The sequence below is a fragment of the Cuculus canorus genome, chromosome 1 (genome assembly GCF_017976375.1).
Source record: "Cuculus canorus isolate bCucCan1 chromosome 1, bCucCan1.pri, whole genome shotgun sequence".
NCBI lineage: Eukaryota > Metazoa > Chordata > Aves > Cuculiformes > Cuculidae > Cuculus > Cuculus canorus.
The window spans coordinates 144,355,298-144,375,890 of record NC_071401.1 but is presented as its reverse complement, the minus strand read 5'-3'; the positions used below and the strand labels follow the sequence as shown (position 1 = coordinate 144,375,890).

At 44.9% G+C, this 20,593-nt stretch overlaps 1 protein-coding gene across 2 annotated transcripts; it reads left to right on the top strand.

Annotated features, from left to right (window-relative positions):
• Positions 1–218: 218 nt before the first annotated feature.
• Positions 219–18,639, top strand: SINHCAF (SIN3-HDAC complex associated factor). Of its 2 annotated transcripts, none has more exons than XM_054056550.1 (6): positions 219–314; positions 10,511–10,658; positions 12,699–12,798; positions 13,773–13,899; positions 15,268–15,418; positions 16,274–18,639. In XM_054056550.1, the coding sequence occupies exons 2-6, from the start codon at positions 10,531–10,533 to the stop codon at positions 16,434–16,436; spliced, it is 669 nt and encodes a 222-aa protein (XP_053912525.1). In that variant the 5' UTR covers positions 219–314; positions 10,511–10,530; the 3' UTR covers positions 16,437–18,639. The 2 variants fall into 2 exon arrangements, with proteins under 2 accessions (XP_053912525.1, XP_053912524.1); XM_054056549.1 differs by lacking the exon at positions 219–314 and adding an exon at positions 3,167–3,186.
• Positions 18,640–20,593: the final 1,954 nt, after the last annotated feature.

Genomic DNA, 20,593 nt, shown 5'->3' with positions numbered 1-20,593 from the left:
TGCGAGCGGGCGGTGCGCGACGGGCAACACCCCCTCCCTCCCTTCCAGGGCTTCCCGCGCGGCCTTTCTCCCTTAAAAGGACAATGGGGCGCGCGAAGCGGCGCTGAAGAATGGAGCCCTGGGAACCGCGCATGCGCAGAGCGGCGGGCGCCGAGGGGAGGGGCGGGGCGGGGGAGGAGGCGGGGCGGAGGCGGAGGCGGTGGTTTGGGTGGGGGGGGGGGGGGGGGGGGGGAAGGCGCGTGCGGCTCTGCCCGGTTACAGCGCGGGGAGGGCGCGCAGCGGCGGCGCCGCATCCCGCACGGGTCGCTGGAGCGGTGAGTGATTTTTGGTTTTTTTCTTTCTCCCTGCTTTTTTTTTCTCCCCTCCCTTTCTGCTTCGGGAAAGGAGGAGAGAAAAGTCCAGCCGAGAAGGGAACGGGAGGTTTAAAAGTGGGGTTTTTTTCCGTTTGCGCGTTTTGTGCGGTTGTTGTTGTTTTTCCCACCCTCCGCAGCAGCCGGCGGGTTTTGTTCTATGCGCCTTAATCCCGGAGTTCGCCTTCAGTCCTGCCGCTGCGACAAGACTTTGCCGCCCCGAACAGTTTAGACACGCGTGGCTGCGCTTTTTCCCCCTTTTTTTCCTCTTCATTTAGGGGAGTTTCAAGGAGGGGCTGGCGGGGACAAGCGCCTCCCGCGTGGTTGCGAAGCCTTTCCTGGGAAATCTTGACTTAGTGGGGTGCGTGTGTGTCCCTTCTTCCCGCAAAGTGCGACTGGAGCTCCGAGGAGTAAGCGCAGCCGGGTTCTCGGTGGTTTCATTCCAAAAGTGGGTTCCACGCGGTTCCATTCCAAAAGCAGTTCCCGGCTTAGGGAATCGGCGCTGCCCAACCTCGCCACGCGGTCCCCGCTGATAGCGACTACGCCGGCGAATAAACTCTTCTCTCCCAAGACTCGTTTTTGGAGTTTTAGGGCTCGAGGGTCCTTTATGGAGCCCGGGCAGCCGGTGCGGGGCCGTTGGTGCAGGTGCTGCCCGGCACACCTGTAGCGCCAGGAGGGGATTGGGGGGGTCACGGAGATGCCCACGAATCCTCCCTCCACATCAACAGGGCGGCGAAAGGGTAGTTGTTTTTATTTCTCCCTCCCTTCCTTCCCCGTCCAAAGAGGGCGGTTGTTTTTATTTCTCCCTCCCCGGCGAGAAAGTGCGGCCGTTTTAATTTAACGTTATCGCTGCTGTTTGGAGAGGGGGGGCTCTGCACCCCTCGGGGGGAGGGGGGGTTGCACCCCTCGAATGAGAAAGAGAGAGGAGGGGGGAAAGGGGGTTCTGCACCCGCGAAAGAGGGAGAGGAGGGGAAAACGGGGGTCTGCACCTCCCCCCCCCCCCCCCCCGAGTGAGAGAGAGGAGGGGGGGAAAGGGGGCTCTGCACCCCGCGAGAGGGAGGGGAAAGGAGGCTCTGCCCGCCCCGGGGTGGCAACGGCGGGGCTGCCGTGACACGTGCTGCTGTGTCGCCCCGCGGTGCCGGTGCGGGGATGGTCGCGCCGCTTTCTCTCAGCAAAGTGGGGAGGGGGGAAGTCAGCCTCTCCCGTCGTTCCCCCTTTCGAGCGTGTGGCCGGTGCCAACAAGTTCCCCCGAGTCCCCGTTTTTTTCTTTCCGCGCGGAGAGGCCCGGTGCGGCACGTAGGCAGCGCCCGGCTGCAGGGAAAACAAAGGGCTCGCATGTGCTGCGGGCTCCCCGGGGCCAAGCGCTCGTCCGCACCGGGGAACGGAGTGTGGGGGGGGGGGGGGGGTGGAAGCTCAGCCCCGGGACGGCGCGGGGAGCGGCGGGGTGAAACTTATCCCGCGGGAGACCGTGTTTCTTATTTTAGCGTCTGGCTGTTACTTTTTGGAGGACTTCGGAGGGGTTGGCGAAACTTGGGATGCACACGCGCTCCGCCGAGGGACCGCGCAGGGCGAGCCCCGGCGGTGTCGGCGGGGAGCCGGGGGTCCGCGTGGTGGCCGCGTCGCCGGGGAGGTCTGCGACGGCCCTTTGAAGTGCAACTGTTGCCATGTTTGAATGACGTCAGGGACGGGCTCTGAGGAACCCGAGCCACGAGGGGACGGGACGGGAGCGGCGGGGACCACCACCCTCCCACCCCCCCTTTTTCCCGGGGTAGGGACCGGGATCTTCGGCGGAGCTTTCGAACCGCCTACCACCCCCCCACCCCAGCTCCGAATGGGGCACCAGCACCGCGTGCTGGGGAGGCGTGTGCAGCGCGGGGCTTTCCTCTCCTCCCTCCCCTCTTTTATTTTTAATTCGTTTGGGGCTTCCTTTTTTTTTTTTTTTTTTTTTTTGGTTGGGTTGGTTTTGTTTTTTATTCTTTTCGGGCGAGTCGAACGCATGGCAGCCCGCGTGTTAGCGGCTCCACCTGCCCCGCGGCACCGCCCGCGAAAGTAGGTCGTCCTTCCCGGGAGGGGTCTTTGTTCCCCCCCGCCGTGCCCGGGGGATGCTGGGCTCTGCCTTTTCGGGTCTCCTTTATCACCGTCATCTTCTTGGGTTTTTTGGTTTGTGTTTTTTTTATTTAAAGAACTAGAAAAACAAAACGAACTTGGGAGTTTTGCACAGCTCTGCCTTTCAGGAGGTAAAAGTTGCCGTCTCCGGCTGCCTGTAGGTAAAAGCCTTTAAAGGGACCTGCCGAACCTGTTGCTGACCGTGCTGTGTCTTAGCCCGGTGAGCGGGGCTGAGTCCCGCCTGCCCTGAGGCTCCACCGGTAGCTCTGACCTCTCTTTGTCCTTCAAAGACCCTTGTCCCCGTCAGTCTGCTGGTGGGCAGTCCTTGGACCCAAATTATTCCATTGGATTTTTACTCTCGCAGCGGAGTTCGTAGCTGTGCCCCGATGCTGCGTGGGCAGGGGCAGGATGCCCCGTTCCTGTGAGCGTGAAACGCGTGTGTCTTGGCAGGGCTGACAGACCCCCGTCCCCTCATCGTGGGGAGAAGAGAAGGGGGCCCAGTGTCCCTGAACTTCAGCATCACGTTTATGTTTGGAGGCTGAGTAACATGCTTGAATGCAATCAGACCGCGATGCTCTCTTTTTTTTTTTTCATTTTGAATTTTAATTTGGCGCCGGTGGAAGGTTGACAGCTACAGAGACATCTGTGTTTGCACCTTTTACGAGGCGAGCCAGGAGGGTGATGCAGTTCCTCTGCAAGCCCCTTTGCTACTGCGTGCTTGCTTCCAAAGGTGAGTGTCAGCCTCTCCTTTGTGGAAACCTCTTTCTCCCCATTCTGCACATAGCCAGGTTCACTGGGTAGTTTATAGCTTTTTATAAATAAAGATAAGACTGCATGGGAAACTGGACCGGAGGCCTTTCTGCTGGCACCGGTGGGCACTGAATTCTTTTGACAGCCAGGTAAATTCCAGGTTTCTTGGGATCTGTGGTCCGTGGTAGAGAATCAGTAAGTAACAAGTCGTGGGACTTTTCAAACACACCCACAGGCATGCAGCATCCAGCTCCCACTGAAAGTAGGTGGGATTGAGTGCCAGAGCCTCTGGGAAAAATTCCTTCTCCCTTCTCTGCCAGCCCGGAGATTCTCAAAGAGGAGCTAATTGCCTACATGTTCAGTCTTCCCTTTAAAAAGAAAATATCACTGTTTTCTTAGTAGAAGATGATGTTAAAAAAAGCTGATGTTAAAAAAAGCTGATAAATTCATGCAGGTTAAAAATAAGAGTGTTAAAACTGAAAACTGTGACGGGTTGTTGTCTTACTCATGCTGAACAGCTCTTTGTCACGGAACTGTCTACTTTGCATTGATTCTTACCACCTGATGCTTTGTACCTCTGTCATAATGAGATGAACTGCACACATGGTCTGACTTGACAACCAACAACTTCTTCAGACTTGTACCACTTGTAGCACTTGCTTTTTAACAGAAGGAAGAAGCTGGTGAGCTGGGGCTTGAAAACTGACTGGTTAAACAGAACTCGTGGGTGGGACTCCATTTTATGACTCAAGCCTTTTCATTTCTGTACAAGGTGCTCAGACCAAAGTCCAAGTGAAATGACCACTAATATTACTTAAGGACATGGAAAAGTATACTTTTTAATGAAGTCACTTCAGCTCTTCTGCCAAATAATTATTTTAATTCTGTTCAAGTCCCCATCAGGTATGTTACCCTCTTTTAAAAAAAATAAAATCAAAAAAATCCAAACTCTTCGATGTCTCAGGATCTCAAGTGTCTGTGATGCTTTTTCAGTAGCAGGTGGTTGCAAACAGCATCATAACAGCTGTAGTGACTGTGCCCAGATGAGCATCGCAGTCTTAGCTCCAGCACTTGCTTGGGAACATCCCAGGTTTTCCTTGCAGGGCTCCTCCTGATAAAACTGAGCAATGCAATAGGAGTTTCCAGGGGGAGGTTCTCTTTCAATATGGAATGTCTGCAGGTGGGACAGGTTTGGAATTTTTTTCCCACCTATGCAAATCTTGCTGATTATTGTTTTCATGCTTTGGCCTATGCTTTCTGGAGCACTAACCACATGTCAGTTCAAAGGAATACCCAAGTGGCTTAGCCTTTCTCTTCTCTTGTCCAAGTGGTTAGGTACTTATTTCCCACTCAAGATGGGCAGGTAAATAGGCTGCTTTGTGACTTGAGTGCTTCTGGAAGTGTTGTAGCTGGGATGCTGTGGAAGCTCAAACATGGGAAAGAAACATCCGGTTTGATTGTTGATACCTGCTTGGTAGTTGCTGCTAGTTGCATCTGGTGTGCCAAAACTTCATTGCGGCACTGAGTGTGCAACAGCAGCTGCAGATGACTACCAGCAAAAGAGTGAGTTACTTATTTTGGCAGAGGAAAGGTTCTTGAAGATGTAGTTTTGACCTTTTACTGGTTTTGCTGAGCTCATCAACTGAAAACTCCACAGAGTGCTGTTTGATTAGGTTGTGCCTGGATTGTCGTGGCCAAATACAGCTTTACTCCAAATGAAGTTGTTTTGGGTGGAGAGAGGAGGGTAAATGGAAGGAAAATCTGATGATATATGGGACCAGAAGAGTGTACAATATGCACAACTCTAAGGTTATGGTTGTTGGAAATCAGTTGCCTTGTTTTGAAATATAAGAACAGTATAAAAAAGTGTTTTTGGAAATCATGAAGTTGCCTTTTCAGATTACTTATCTTGGTCTCTTAGTTCCTTAGAGCACTCTGGCTTTGGACACTTTAAAATATGGTTTTCTGGGGTCCAATTTTAGCTTCTATTCCAAAATTTCTGTTTGCGGCATGTAAACTGAGGGGGGAGGTATTGTTTACATTGAGTCTCTGATATAGATTGGCTCTTTTGTTGATATACAATTCTCTGTCCTACAGTTGATTTTCAGTAGGAGTATTGCAGTTTATTTCAGCAGAAGGATGAGGCCAAGAATTTATTAGTGAGACAAGCAACTCTGCTTCTGGCACCGTAGACAGCTCTGGAAGCATTTTTCGTGTGTGTGCATGTGCCCGGGTGTATGCACTTGCAGATGTGAAACTCGGAGTATATATATTCTTTCTATATTAAGGAATTTGTTTCTTTTCCTTTAAAAGAAAAAAAGTACCGTTTTGGCTGTGTTTCTTAGTTTTAGTGAAATCCTGTAGAGGTGAACATCGTGAGATTTTTACTGAAGACAACAGGCTGGATCAACATACATGGCCTAGATTGTGTTTATTCTGTAGCCCAGCTTCAGCGAGGCTGTTCTGTATACAGAAGGGGAAATCAAATTATGTTGCAGGGATTCTGCTCTCTGACAATGTACTGACCATTTGGGGTTGCACGAAGGAAGAATGATCCAGAGTCAGAGTGCAGAGATGAGAGAAGAGAGGAAGGTATTGAGTAGTTGGACCAGGATTCCTCTGCTCTCCCATAACCCCAGGGAATGTTTCAGCTCACAAGAAGAAGGTGAGCATGTTCCTTCCGACTGGCCTGATAATTGTATTACAAAGGGAGACATGCCCGCCTTCTAGGAATTCCTTCCTTTCTGTTATAAAAGGTTTTCATTCTTCTTGGGTGATCAGAAAGAATGCAGAAGGAATCTGGAAAGGCAAATGAAGGTGGCTTGGCTTTTCTTATTTTAAAATCTGAAAGAGTTCAGAAGTTATTCCCTAACTTGAGAACTTAATGAGCATCTGAAGCAATACCTGCTTTTAATTTAGATCATCAGATTAAATTTTGCAAAGAAAACTAAGCACCAAATTCTAGTCCTGACAGGTAATGAAAGCAAGAAACCATTTTCACACATGGATGATGCATGCTGCTTTGTAGCAGCCTTTCACAGATGTAATAACCATAACCAGGGTGTGTTGTTGGTTTATGTTTTATTTTAATTCCCCACCTACTTTACTTTTTTTCTGCTTGACTCCCAAGTTTTTTTTCCAGCACAAGTCTCTCTTTGATGCTGCTTTTCCGAAAGTGAGAGGGCAGAGGGACAGAGAAAGTCTTTTCCTGCGGTCTTTTCTGAGTCCATTCAAGTTGCTAAAACAGTTCTTTAAAGCAAAACTTTGGGCAATAGCAGCTTCTTTTGCAGAGAGACCAGGGAGGAGGACCACTTCTCCTCTGACTTGGGGGAATACCACTCCCCTACTAGTCCAGGGTAAATCTCCATTTCTGCAGAATGACAAATATGCTCCACTAGGATTTCTGATACTTTGGTGGTGAGTATTTGACTTGTGTGCAACTGCCAATTTGAAAGATGTGATATATTCTAATATTTTTAAATTTGGCCAATAATGGCATGCTTAAGTAACATTAATAACATGCTTAGATCTGGCAGAATTATCTTCTGTAATGTTTTTTTAACTTCTGTGGAAGTTACTTCATTCCTACTTGTCATTCTTTTCATCTGTCCTAGATTTCACATGGTTAAACTTCCACAGCTGAGGTTTCAGGTGTTAGGATAGCTGGCAGTCTAGCTCTAATTTGAGATCTAAGTTGCAAAGCTTTCAAGTTAAACCTTTTAAGGGCACAGTCATATTTATTTCCAAGTACACTTAAGTCTGTAGAAATGTAGCATCAACTCCAGCAGGAGAAACACAGTTATGGCTTAGAATGGAAGTTGAGACGGAGAGCTTTAGGTTTAGCAGTGCTGAGTACTTCTAGTCTTAAATGCTTCTCCGTTAGCTATTAAGTTCCCCAGCTGACAGTATTTAGTGTATAATGGTCAAATGGCAACTGTTCAGGATTAAATGTGTAACTGGACTGACGCCTTCCATTTATAACTGCACTTCAATGCAGTTGTTGGAGAAATCTCTTTTACTTGTGATTTTGCTACTAGCTTTTCCCCATTCAGGCATGGTGTATGGTAATACCGTTGCTGACCATTCATCAAGTGGGAAACAGATGGCACTAGTTTCCCTTCTATTGAAAGATGGTGTTGAAAGGCTGCTCCTGTGAGAGTGGCAGGAACGATACAAACCAGGATATTTTCAGAGTATGTGTCGTATGCCAGCCTTCACTAGAGTAATTAATTGTAAAACACGCATGTTGTTCTGCTGTGGTATGAATAGCAGCTGGTGACAGGGATCATCTCCTCAGCGTCTGGATTTCTGGAAGATGCTGGGTTAGAAAGTAAATCACATTGTTGATATCAGTTCTCTGTCCTGCCCTGTAATAGTCAAGATGTTTTTGCTGCTTAAGTTCTGCAGCAGTGATGAATCTTGTGTCTGCAGTTAGTCTTTGGCTTCCTAAAGAAAAGCACCAGACCAGAGACTTAATGTTGGAGTAGTCAAACAGAATCTAAAGTTGCTGTTTGGAAATTGAAAATTCTCAGGTGAACATGCTGTTGGCTCTCCAGAGGCTTGTTAAGTGCAGCATCCTCAAGAGACTGTCTCTTGAAGAAGCACACCGGATGCTAAGAAACAAAATACATACTGTAAGTGTTTGTCTAGGCACTCTGTTGTTTGTTTGTCTTGCTAGTCGAGAGATAGTAACCTGATTTGGCTGTGCATTCATTTGCTACATGCCTCTGAAAACATATTCGGGCAGGAGTGGAGAGTAGTTCCGAGTCTAACCATCCCTCGAGCCCATTCAGCAGGTTGCTACTGGGATACCTTCTTTTACTTATTACAGCTGCTCCTGGCCTTCAGACTAATGCTGCGCTAATAGAGGGAATGGTGAATCTCCATAGCAGCCTAGTAGCATTTGGGATGACTTTGGATATTTGCACAAGTCACCCTCAGGACTATCTAGCTCTAGGTGAACTCCTTGTGCGGCAAATGTGTATGAAGAAGAAAGGAATATAGTGCTTGAAGGCTGTGGCAAACAGTATGAGTTGGGACAGGAGGGAAGGAAAGACATTTTCCCTCCATCTCTCTGCTGAGCCTGGAGGATCTCCTTAGTATGCAGCTTGCTTGAGTCCATTGCTGTCCACAGCCTCTACAAGGGGTTTGGTCAGGACAGGCTTTTTTGAGAGCTGACTGCCTGTCTTTCTATTTGTTTGTGCGGTAGTAAATGCAAGGAGATGCAGCCTCAGTGGGCACCAAGTGGTCTTGTATTATTATTATACACTAGACAGAAATATAAATATGTACACTTTCAGCTGTTTATGGGTTCCCTGATGGATTTTTTCTAACAGAATTAACTAACAATTAGATAGGGTTTTTTGACAGCTCTGTGGAAGCAGATTTTTTTATCTCCCCTGATCCCTTTTCAAAGTATTTTATTGCAATAATGCTGTGGCAGGTCATGGTGCTGTAGGCTGGAGATTTTACGTTCATTTTCTCTGTCCTTTTGGAGGATATTAGAATTATGTCTCTTACCTTCCTGCAGATGGAAGATTTGGAGACAGGTGCCTATGCCACATACATTCACCAGTAACCCAAGTTGGGTTGCTGGGACTTGGCAGTCCCTGGAACTGAGAAGTAGCTGGGAGTTCCCTCTCACCACATTTGCCCACAAGTGGCGGAGATGATGCTCTCCCAAGAGTCCTGTCCGAGCTACTGTGTCTTTCAGTAGTACTTGTGAGGAGGAGAGATTGTTTTGTGTATCTTTTATGAGAATATAAGGACTTGACTTTGCATTAAGGGAAGAGGGGGAAATCTTGTGTTATTTGCATGGCTCTGTCTAATTTGAATTTTTTAAAAGCAGAAGTTCTCAGCAGTGGGAACCTGTTCTCATGGAGCTTCCTGCAGCTGGTGGCCTGTCCGCACTCTGAGCAGTTGGCATGTGATAAGCAGCAGAGATGGCTGCTTGTTCCCTGCAGCGTGTGGTTGAGGCAAACCTTGCACCGTGGTTCTTTTAAAAGAGAACGTCTTGGAACAGTCCCCATCTGTATGATGAGACAGATGCTGCGGGACCTGCGAGGACTTGCTGTGCATCCAGGCCCAGTGCCAGGGAAGCGCCGGCTTTGCTCAGTTGTTGTTTTGGGGTTTTTTTGAAGCACTGTGGGAGCTCTGTTTGCTCTGACAGCTTCTCATGCCGTGTCAGACTGTGCCTAACAGGAATCTGCACTGAGGAGTAACTGGTGCCTGGGGAGAACTGATTTGGTGGGGGGGACATGATGTATTGAAGGGGTCTTTGGCATGGTGACAGCAGTCAATCCTCTTGTAACTAACTTTAAGTTTCTGCCTGGAAAACACCTCCACTGCAGCTTACCTCCTCTCATAGCAAATCCCACCCCAGGTGTACTGAAAAGGATAGGCAGACCTTGAACAGCAGTGTAGCTTTCAGCTTTCTGAGCCGCCAGCGCTGAGTTTGCAGAGTTGGTGGTCAAGAAGAAATAACTTCCCTGTAACGTATGTAACATTGAGAGTATGTTTTTGCTCTGGAGTTACTTGCTGTGGCTGGGATGTGTGGTAGGCACATGCTGAAATGTGCCCCATGGTCCTGCTCCCCTGCCCTTTTTTAGCTGGGTTTCCTTCCTGTGAAAAGCAGGGTGGGGAAGGCAGGAGGGTGAGAACTGAGCTGGGATGCTCAACCAGGTCTGAAAGGTCTTGGGTTCCGAAGTGCAGACATGGCCATTGAGGGCTGGATGGGACTCCACCCTTCTGTTTTTTGAACGGCTTTTCAGGTACTCTCTGCCCTACAGCCTGGAGGTATGACTGCATCTCATTAGAAATGGCTCCAATTTGCTTTCAACAAAGTTTGGCAGGGATGTTTCCAACAAACGGATGATGATGAGGTAGTTCCAGCAACCCAGGGTTCAGCTGCCAACTACTTATCCAGGGGCTGGGGCAGGTTCCCACAGCCTGTCCTGCAGCCTGTTTTGCCACGTACACAGGACCTTCATTAGCCAAGTCAGCTGCATTCACACCTCTGGGTTGTGCTGTTGTAGATGTGCCCTCAGAGTAGAATTGTGCAGTAAATGGTGAGTCGTTGTCAGTATTGCTTAATACCCCAGCTGTTGTTGATAGTTTTTTTTAATAAGAGAGTGTGTTCTAGGTACATCTGCCCTTCTGGGCAGTGCAGTATAGAGCTTTGGCCTAATCTAGCATCTTCCCATCCTGAATTGCAGTTTACTTTTGGTTTGCCCAGTGAATTGCCCAGGTTTATCTTTCAGTATCTAACACTGATAAATAACACCAGTTCCCGTTTGTTTTCACAGACTGCAGCTGGGAGGAAAAGATGTTTGGCTTTCATAAACCGAAGATGTACCGGAGTATAGAAGGCTGCTGTATTTGCAGAGCTAAGTCTTCCAGTTCTCGTTTCACTGACAGCAAACGTTATGAGAAGGATTTCCAGAATTGTTTTGGGTAAGATTCTTCAGTCAACATTGTGGTCAGTCATGGTTTTGGTCTCAGAACCACAAACTTAAGGTGCTCTCCCTCTTTCTCTGAGAGACTGAAAGATTATGTTAGCAGAGTGGGTGGTGGCGGCAGGCTGGTTTTAGCTTCCTCAGAACTTTCCTGGCCAGGCCAGGAGGGGCTGGATCCTCTGCTGCTGTGTAGAGTACCATTTGGTTGTCAGTCTGTGGTTGCTGCCAGCGGAGAGCTGCTCTGGTTCCCGACAGCAAAGAGTCAGGCTTGTGCCTTTCCCATCTCACAGCACATGCAGGGATTTAGACCCCTCTCAGGCTGTGCATTTTACAGATATTCCTTGGAGGTTTAAATTCCCACACAAGACGGTAAACAGCATGGGTCCGGGGAGTTTTTTCCGTGGCTCTTGAAGATCCAAGAATGTTAAACAAAACTTCACGGGCACATACGTAGCAGTTCCAGTACCTTTTCCCAGGTATTGGTGCCATTGCTCAAATAGGACGTATCAAGATATTATTAAAACTTTTCATTGGAAAGCCATTCTGATGGAAATTGAGCATCAAGTAATTAGTTTTCCAATTAGGTAATATTGCACATAATGTTACTTGAAAGCATTGGTAAGCAAAACTAAATACTAGTGATTCTTTTACAGCTGCAGTGACCTTGTAACTTCTTTGAAATACTTCCTAAAAACTTTGAAATTCTGTCTAAATTTGTGGCCCTAATTGTCAGAAAAGCAAATTCTTCTGTGATAGGTTGTAATCATTTTTTACTTCGTTTATTTTTAATTTTTTTTTTCTGAGGCTATATGAATTTCTCCCTTTATGCTCTGGTTTTCTATGAAATTATTTCTCCTGGAAAAAAGTCTGTTGTCAATAGATATTTTCTACTTTTTTCCAGTCTTGTTGGATTACTTATCATCAAAACCTTAGGCCCAAGTGGAAATTTCATGCATCGTATTATAAGCTATACACACGTATCAGTATTGCTGCTTGTCTCAAGTGCTTAACTTTATATGTGTAAATCCTTGCAGTCTTCAGAAATGCTTCCCTCTCCTGCCTTTATTTCTAGAAACACTCAAGTGTTGAAAGGACAAAACCAAAGCTTTATAGTGCTTTGTATTTACCATGAATTTTTTGTACATAAGGCTGGTGCTGACAATTTTCCTTGTCATATTTCTTGGCTGCTGTCCTTGGCAGTGGAAAGACTGTGTGAAGGCCCATTGCATATTAATTTTTTTTAGCTGCAGTAAAGAAGCTTTTAGTGTACAGGGCCTTTGGTCTTGTGCTATGTGAAATATGTGTGCCAAGGTAAAAATGCAGTCTTAACACTGAGCAAATAATGGCTTATCTGAGCCTGCCCCCTTCATCTGTAAATGCTTCAGTCTTTCCATTTAAATAGCTGAAAAGTTCTACAGTTTTTCCCTTTTATAATTCTTTTAGTGTCAATTAGCAGTAGAGATGATTTCTGAAGAAAGCTTATAAAGCTCGTTAAAGCAGTCGAGAATTGCTGTCATTCCAGTGAATGCTGTTTCTGAAACCTTATCTTAGGTTTATGCAGGAGTGTGTTAGGTGGTATTTGTTACTCATCCTTGAAGCTCTGTGAGAAAGTTAAGAGCTGAATAAGCTTTTGTCAGATCTGTGAGGTCTGTTCCCAAATGTACATTCAAGGAATATGATAATTCCTCTTCTCTCCCTCTCCGATCAAACCATTGGGACTGTGTGTTGGAGTTTTTGTTTTGGTGAGGTTTCTGTGAAAAAACAAAACCACCTGAAGGTGATAGGACTGTTGCTTTTAGCCTCCCTCTGGAGGCAGATTACACCATCTTTTATTTCTACATCAAAGTGTGCTTTCTGAAAGTGAGTCCTGGTCTTTGATGGCAGTGTTTGAGCACCTTAGATGAATTGTAATGCCTGAAAAGCAGAATTCAAGGACCCTTGTTTTCTGTATTTTTTTATGCTTCTTGCTGTTATTAAGTTGGGGGGGTGGTGCTTTTATTAACTGTTGGCAAGTGATTTTTGGTTTTGATTTTGACAGGCTCCACGAGGCCCGCTCAGGAGATATTTGCAATGCCTGTGTCCTTTTGGTGAAAAGATGGAAAAAATTGCCAGCGGGATCCAAAAAGAACTGGAATCATGTTAGTCATTTACTTCTCTTCCACCCCAAAACTGACTCGTCTCTACCGTAGTCCATCCTGCTAGAGAGAGGAGGTGCTCGCAAGGATTTAGTGTTTGCAATTTCCTCCACACTCTCCCTTCCCACCCTCAGCATCTCTAAATCCTTCCTGGAGTATTTCCTGTTATATGGCTCTTCTCTCTCTTCCTTTGGCTTATGTTCCATATGATTATACAAGCCTAGGATGGAGTTACAGACTAATTTACCTTGTAATTCCTTTTTTTCACCAGCTCATAACTTTGTCCAAAACCCTTTTATGACATTCCAAGCATTTCAAATTTGGCTTCAATCCAAAATAGGCCATGCTTTTTTTTTTTTTTTTTTTTTTTTTTAGGCTATTCTTTTAATGGTTTAAACAAGCAAGGTGACTTGCTCAAGCAACACATAAATCAATGTTGTTTAGTCAGATAATTACAATGACTGATATCTCGCAGCTATTCCCACTCATAATATTCTGGTTTGTTACATCTAATTCAGTTTGGGCCTAGGGCTGGGAAGATGATCATGGGTATGTTATCTTTTTTCCGGAAGCCATGATGGGAGCCAGAACTTTGTTATTACTACTACTGGCTTTACTCAGGAGTTAAATCAATGTTTTTTTAAAAAACTCTGGGGCAAATGCTTGGCAGACACTCTCAACTGAACCTATATTGGCTTAAACAACTGTTGTCTTCTAAACTGAATTTGTCAAAAATAGGAAGAAAGCAAAAGTTTAATTGAGTACACTTTTTAAACTAATTTGCTGCATTTTCATACAGGCTCAGCCTCTTACAAACCAGATTTAAATGAAGCATAAGAGCATCAGTGCTCAAAACTGCCTTGGTTTAACTAGATCGGTTTTGAACATCTTCAGCTAAATCAGTACGGGTACCATGAGTGAAGGGCAGTATCTGGGTGTGATGAAGAAGTGTTATGCATGCATTTTCTGTGTTCTAGGTGGTAGATGCCAGGGCTGGACCCAGTCTTAAAACAACATTAAAACCAAAGAAAATGAAAACTCTGTCTGGAAGCAGAATAAAAAGCAATCAAATCAGCAAACTGCAAAAGGAATTCAAGCGGCACAGTAAGTGGATCCAAAGAGATTTTTGGCAATGAAGTCTGGCCTCCCCTAACGTAGCTTATTGTTAACTGGTCAAGCTGAATCACCATCTAGGTTCAGCTGTAAGCTCACACATTTGGACACTCTCCGTTTTCACAACCTTTCGTCCTCTGAGGACTTGAGGAGGGGGTGGAATGAAGGGGAAGAACTTGTGTGCAGGGTGGGCTGAGAGACAGAGGTGGGGAAGTGGTGAAGGGTAGTGGGGACCCTGGCTTGAAGGTGTAGGCAGCTATATGATAACTTATGTCCCACGCTTCATTGAAACTGAAGTTGGAAGAGGTTTCCCCGACCTCCTAGTAATGCACTATGGCCATTTTCAGCTTCCTTCTCCCAAGAAGACCTTGATTCTTCTATCAGTCTTTTTCTTCCATACTTGTTTTCAACCCAGGCTTTCTATTTAATCCAATTTCCACCCCCACCTCTACCCCTTAAATTCCTGCCATGTTTCCTCTATAGTTTCCTTAGACCTTCCTCTGCCAGTTTTGGTCATTTCTTTTCACTAGCACTTAAGACTCTTCAAGTAGATTTGGATTCATAGCTTTCCAACAAAGCCATCTGCCAGTTATGCTTTAAATATGTCTCTACTTTAGGTTTTTCTTCTAAAGCAAACCTTCCTGCTTCTTAACTGCTGCTGACTTGGCTTTCCCTCTCTTTCAGTTATGCTTCCTGCCTGAAGGAAAAGCTCTCAAAGAATCAGTAAAGGCCTTGGCCCAGAGAGCTTGTATCTCCTCAATGTGCTATAATTAATCTAATTGTATTACTGTAGGTGCTAGGGAAGGTAACTAAAACATTAGGCTATTAGATCCTCTGTTAAGATGTACATCTGCACCGAGTCCATAGTCACAGTCCCAATTCAGCTAACGCTCTGTATTACCTAAACCATCACATTAACGAGAAAAGCCTTGCAAGACTTTAACTGAATGGGTAAGAAAGAAGACGTACCGTGGGAGAGAAGGTTTTAGGTCTGAAGCACAGATCCCCATAGGTTTCAAGGATCTTCCAGTGATTCCAGAGCAGGACTAGGTTCTCATCTGAAGCATGTACAGGCTACATTTGAGAGCTAGGATCTGAAGCCTGGTCCTGAACCTCGTTCCAGTTCCCCATATAGAAGGACCCTTTCCAGTTGTAAGGTCTGTCTCCCAAATGCTGACAGATAGTCTCTGTACTGAAACTGGTAGGGAGAAATGAAAAACGGGGCTGTTGTTAGGTTTTTCTTGTTAATTAAGAAAAGTCGTCTTCTCTGTTCACTGTCCGCCTGCAATATTTTACAAGTTAGGAAGAGGATAAGTCATAGGGTGCACGTCCTGATTCTTGGATTTCTTTCCCTTATAGATTCTGATGCCCACAGCACCACTTCGAGTGCCTCTCCAGCTCAGTCACCCTGTTACAGTAACCAGTCCGATGATGGCTCTGACACAGAGATGAGTGCTGGGTCCAGCAGAACACCAGTTTTCTCCTTCTTAGATCTCACATATTGGAAAAGGTAAAAAGCAACAGAATGTGCACTCTGTGCAGACAGAAAATCTCTTCACCTACATGGTGCTTGATTCTGCTTCAGGAACTTGCTGCTGCTAAGCCTAATTTGATTTAAGGATATAATTTAAGTCACACTGTCATACGATGTCTGTCTCTGGAAAGAAATGCCACATGTTTAAGATATTTTCCCCCATCTCCCTTTAGTTCTCTAAATACTAATACAGTTGCTGGAAAATATTTTTACGTTTTGGGGAGCAAAAGATATCATTCCCGACTGTTGCTACCTTGTCTTAAAACTGTAGACGTGATGTGTTACCAAGTACAACAGTGCTCTTGGCTTGTCAGCAAAACATACATTTTGATTTGGTTGACCTGTGATGAGAGTCATTAAACCAAAAAAAAAAAAAATCAAGAGTGGGAGGAAAACCACAAGATTTTCTGGGAGCTGAGAGCTTGTCATCTTTTATTACTGTGTTGTGACACAGTAATCCGCTGTATAGCCAATTACACTGTTGGAATTGTTGTGACTTGCTGCCTCCTCTCAAGTAGTGTTTGGAAGTGCATTGTAGTCAAGGTTAGTTCAGCGCAGGTAGTTGTATATGTGAAACTTCTCTGGGAAGCAAAATGGGAGACTTAGTTCTGTGTAGAGATGGGTTGAGTAATTTTTTTTTTTCCCCAAAGCAGTGTTGTGGAATTAGACAAAGACTTGTTTTCTCTCAGCAAACTTTTTCTTCCTTATACTCTGAGCTGGAGACTCAGAAAAGTAGCCTCTTGGGTCAAACTGATTTTGGTTTTTGGAATTTCTGTAAACTCCGTACGTTCTAAACATACAAACTGTGTTTCTCCCTGCCATTTCTTCCAGGCAAAAAGTCTGCTGTGGCATTATTTACAAAGGGCGTTTTGGAGAAGTCCTCATAGACACTCATCTCTTCAAACCTTGCTGTAGCAATAAAAAGTCTTCCACTGAAAAGCCAGAACAAGAAGGACCACAATCTCCAGCAATTTCCACCCAAGAGGAGTGGTGACTTCCTTGGATAGCTGCAGAAGGTTATACAGATCCTCTTATTCTCTGGAAAAATACTAGAAAAGTGACTGTTCACTTTGGACACCTGCTATGCTGCCAAAAGACTATTCCCTAGAACTGTTTTGGGTTTTACTGCTACGATTCCACAAACTCTGAAGCCAGTTTTTATCTTTTCAGAAAGACTGTACATAATATTTAAGATGCTATGGAACACTTAGCAAAGCTGAATGCTGCTGCAAGGTTGTCTAATCTTTTCCCCTTCTCTCCCACTCGCTTCACAAGTGAATGTGAGGATGGGAGTTTATATATAAAGTGTATGTAGTTCATGTTTCTGTATTAAAAGAAGCAGTGGGTGTAAGGCATTTTTTTCAAAGTTGGTTGGAACCTCCCTTAAATCCCCAAGAAAATATTTCATTCTTAGACATGTATGAGTCAATAAGATGAACTAATACATAGAAATATTATAAGTCACTTCTCTAGTTATATAAATATCTATTTTTAAAGGTGTGGAGATTTCGCCCTGTACTACTGACGTAACAAAGACAAATATTTCATCCTTCCTATGTGACACAGACTGGTGAACTGCAGACATCTCTTCTGCAAGTGGTAGTTATCCAAGAAGGCCCCCAACATCAAGTGCTCTTTGAAAAGGGATGGGAGAGCTCTTCCCCTTAGCTAAGGAGGAAGGTTTACCTAAGAACTGAACATGGCAAAATGGGAGGCTACTTTGTTTTAACCCAGCAGCAGACACCCTGGGCTTCATGTAGTAACTGACCGGCAATTAGAGGTGGACCAAAAAAACATCTTGATGTCCAAGTCCGCTGTAGATGATGGCCAAAACTGGCTAAATGGTCACTGTTGGCCCAGTGGGGCTGAGATGTGACCACAGACCAAGTTTCCTACTGGTTTTGGACCTGTCATAGAACCAAACCCCTCACTAAACAAACTAGGCTCTGGTCCAGGAACATAATCTGATTGCAGCCTGAGGTCTAGGTTCCCGATTCTGGTTTGGAACCTTTCCCTTGCAGTGCTTCTCTGTTCTGAAAAGTTCTGTTAAGAATGGTGCTGTATTGAATCGAGGCAGCTGTTTGCATATGTGATCAAAAGATATTTCTTACATGGATTCTCAGACAAACTTGTGTGCAAACCATTGTGACACTCCTTCAGACTCCACTTTACCTGTAGGGTGGAAGCAGCTTCCTGGAAGAGTGTACTGCATTTTTAGCTCCGGATTGCTTCATGTTCCTTTTATGAAGGTTTAACTTCTAGAAGTTGGGAATTCTGCTCTTTTGTTTGTTCTTATTTTAGATTTCTCTTACTGTTACTTTTTTGGGATGTTCTAGATGGATTGCTACAAGCTTTCCTTTTTGAGAGTCTTCAGCATAATACAGTGGTGGATAGGGTTTAGAACTGAATTTTCATGTAATTTCACTTCCTGAAATGGGAATGCTTAGCAAATGAAAATATAGGTAGGGAAAGATGCAGGTTTTAAGAGGAGCCTTTAACCTCAAAGCTCTTTTTTTTTTTTTTTTTTCCTTTTTTTTTTTTCCTTTTCTTTTTTTTCCCCTCTCCTTCCATTGGGCAAGCCAGCCTCTGGAGAGAAAGAACATCAGGGCAAACAGGGCTTTGACTTATAACAGCCTTATAGCTTTAGAGCCTTCATTGGTTTTATTTTGCTTTTTCCTAAACTCTCTGAGATTCTGAATGGAGGACAAAGCTGCCTACCTTGTGTTCCATCTGCAACCAAACAGAATCATAGTATCATTTAGGCTGGAAAAGACCTTTAAGATAGAGCCCAACCATTGCTATAATGGATGCTTGCTTGCTTAATGACTTGACTAGGTTGGTCATGTCCGATAAGGGCTTGAGCAAGAGTTCTACCTGTTTTTGCAGACACCTGCTTTCATTTGAATTTGTGTTTTCAGCATCAGTAACTGTACACCTAAGGCTGCAGTATTGGTGGTAGGATGTGCTCTGATATGGATCATCTCTTCTGTATTTATTTATTTATTGCTAGATTTCAACCGCCAACTGCTTCCTCTACTCCCTCCCACCTCTTCCATTCCCGGTAGTAATGCAAAATGAACTGTATGTAGTCATGCACTTTGTATTAATGTATTAGAAATCTATGGAACCTGTTTTGTACTTTTATACTGTTGAGACTTGTAATCCAAACTTTTTTTTTACTAGGTTAATGAATAAATTTAGACTTATTTAGAAAATAAACAACTTCTGTTTGCTTCAGCTCTGTTCCATTAATTAGATTTAATGTTTGAACCCACCCAGGCAACCAGTGTTTCTATTGTAACATGACTTGGAGACTTTTTAAGGGCGTGAAATAATTCTCTTCCTATTTCACTTGGAAAGAAGTGCAGAGCAAGGGAAGGAGATTGTCTATTATGACAGACAGTTGTCTTGGGGCAAAATCACAGCTCTTGCCCTTGGCAGTGTGTGTCAGGCATTCCTTTACTTGGGAATGGGTGGTGCTGACATTTGGTGTTCCTCGGGGGCTTGCGCTCTGCCTCTCACACTAGCATTCAGCAAAGGCCAGCTGAAGCAACAGCATTACAGGCTTGGTGCTGACAGCATACGGAAACATCCATTTCCAGATCCAGCGGAGCTAGTGGAAGAGACTAATGCTCTTCTACTGATGCCAGAGCCTGGAGTGTTTCTTCCCATGACAGGTGTAGTCAGTTGGATAAGCTCCAGCAGACTGGTGGGAGCAAGGTCTCTGGTGGGAGTAGAAGACAAGGCTATTCCCTGTTAATGGGGAAAACATTGGACTCTGAAGCACACTGGCTCATTGCAAGAGAGAATTTTGGACTTCAGTGGAGACATGGATATATCCCTCTTGATGCGCTGGCTATTTTCTTATAAATTGAACATGGTGATAGCCAGAGAGTCATGAAAAAAAACATTTTGGTGAAAGCTATGCATAGACTGCAAGACCACATGATTTTAGTAAGTTGTTTTGGATGTATATACATTATCTTCTGTAGATGCCTAAACCAACCTTGGGCATGATTTGGTTTACCTAAAATGAAAAGCTCTGCATAAAGTTACTCAAGAGAAGAGGGTACACCAAGAGGTGGTTTAAAGCAGGTAAACTTCATATCTTACTCCTTGCAATTTCCATCCTTTCTCAAACAAGGAGTTACTTTTCTTTCTCTCAAACTGCTGTTGTATGCTGGTGACTACAGGTACTGTCTGGGTAATCTCTAGGTGCTGAGAACACCAATGTTGACATACAGGTGGCTTATTTTTGGTGAGGCTGATAACCTAATGAAGGGCTACAGCTGCGGAGGAGGAGGCTCCTATGGGAACACTGGGGAGGAAGGACTTGCCATCTTTAGAGCAATCTGAAATGAAATCAGGATGCAAAATCCTGGGTAGAACCTTTCTGTGCTTCACCTGAATCAGCTGTCACAATGACAAGTGTGATATCTGCTAGAATAGCTTAGAGTGCAAGCATTGTAAAGATGCTTTACAGAGAATCATACTCAAAATATGAGGAAATCAAGGCATATGATAAGAAGGTATTTTGCTGGGGGTCACCAATGGATGGGGAGCAGATCCACAATTTCCAAAGACTGGGCTGAGTGACCAGTACTGCTGGTAAAGCAGATAGGTTCTGGTTGCTTTTCTATGGTGCCACATGAAAAGTAATCTTGAGGAAACTTTTCTGTGGTTTGTACAACACAGAGCCTGTAACCTGCTTCCTGAGCAGGTGACTGGTTGCCATCCACCCCCATTAACTGAAAAGTTTTATCTTTTCTGAAGCTGTACAAAAATTTAGTCTCCATATGATGTAAGAAAAAGGGAAGCTCCTTCTAAATGGTTCTTGTAGCACATAATGCCATTTTTAGGTTGTCCACATGAGGGGTAAAAGCAGTCTGCCCTGTATTCTGCAGATCTGGTTCAGTGATTGCCAACATCAGGGATGCTTTTGGCTCCTTTCTGTTTCCTTCCTGTGGAAATCTGGCCACAAGAGAGAAAGCATTCACATGACCAGGTCCCCTTTTTTAGACACTGGAGGTGGTGCCAGGGAAACACTACTGGCTTCCTCCATATAAGCAGTCTACAGTAAATAAACACAAAACCTGTGCTCCCTTGCAGGGTAACTATATATTTGGTTTGTAAAGCTGTTGAAGGATCTAT

Excerpts from the sequence above, each read along its gene's own strand:
- SINHCAF (XM_054056550.1), top strand. The coding sequence starts at position 10,531 with ATGTTTGGCTTTCATAAACCGAAGATGTACCGGAGTATAGAAGGCTGC. Across the intron at positions 10,659-12,698 it reads GATTTCCAGAATTGTTTTGG|GCTCCACGAGGCCCGCTCAG; the intron begins GTAAGATTCTTC and ends TGATTTTGACAG. Across the intron at positions 15,419-16,273 it reads GATCTCACATATTGGAAAAG|GCAAAAAGTCTGCTGTGGCA; the intron begins GTAAAAAGCAAC and ends CATTTCTTCCAG.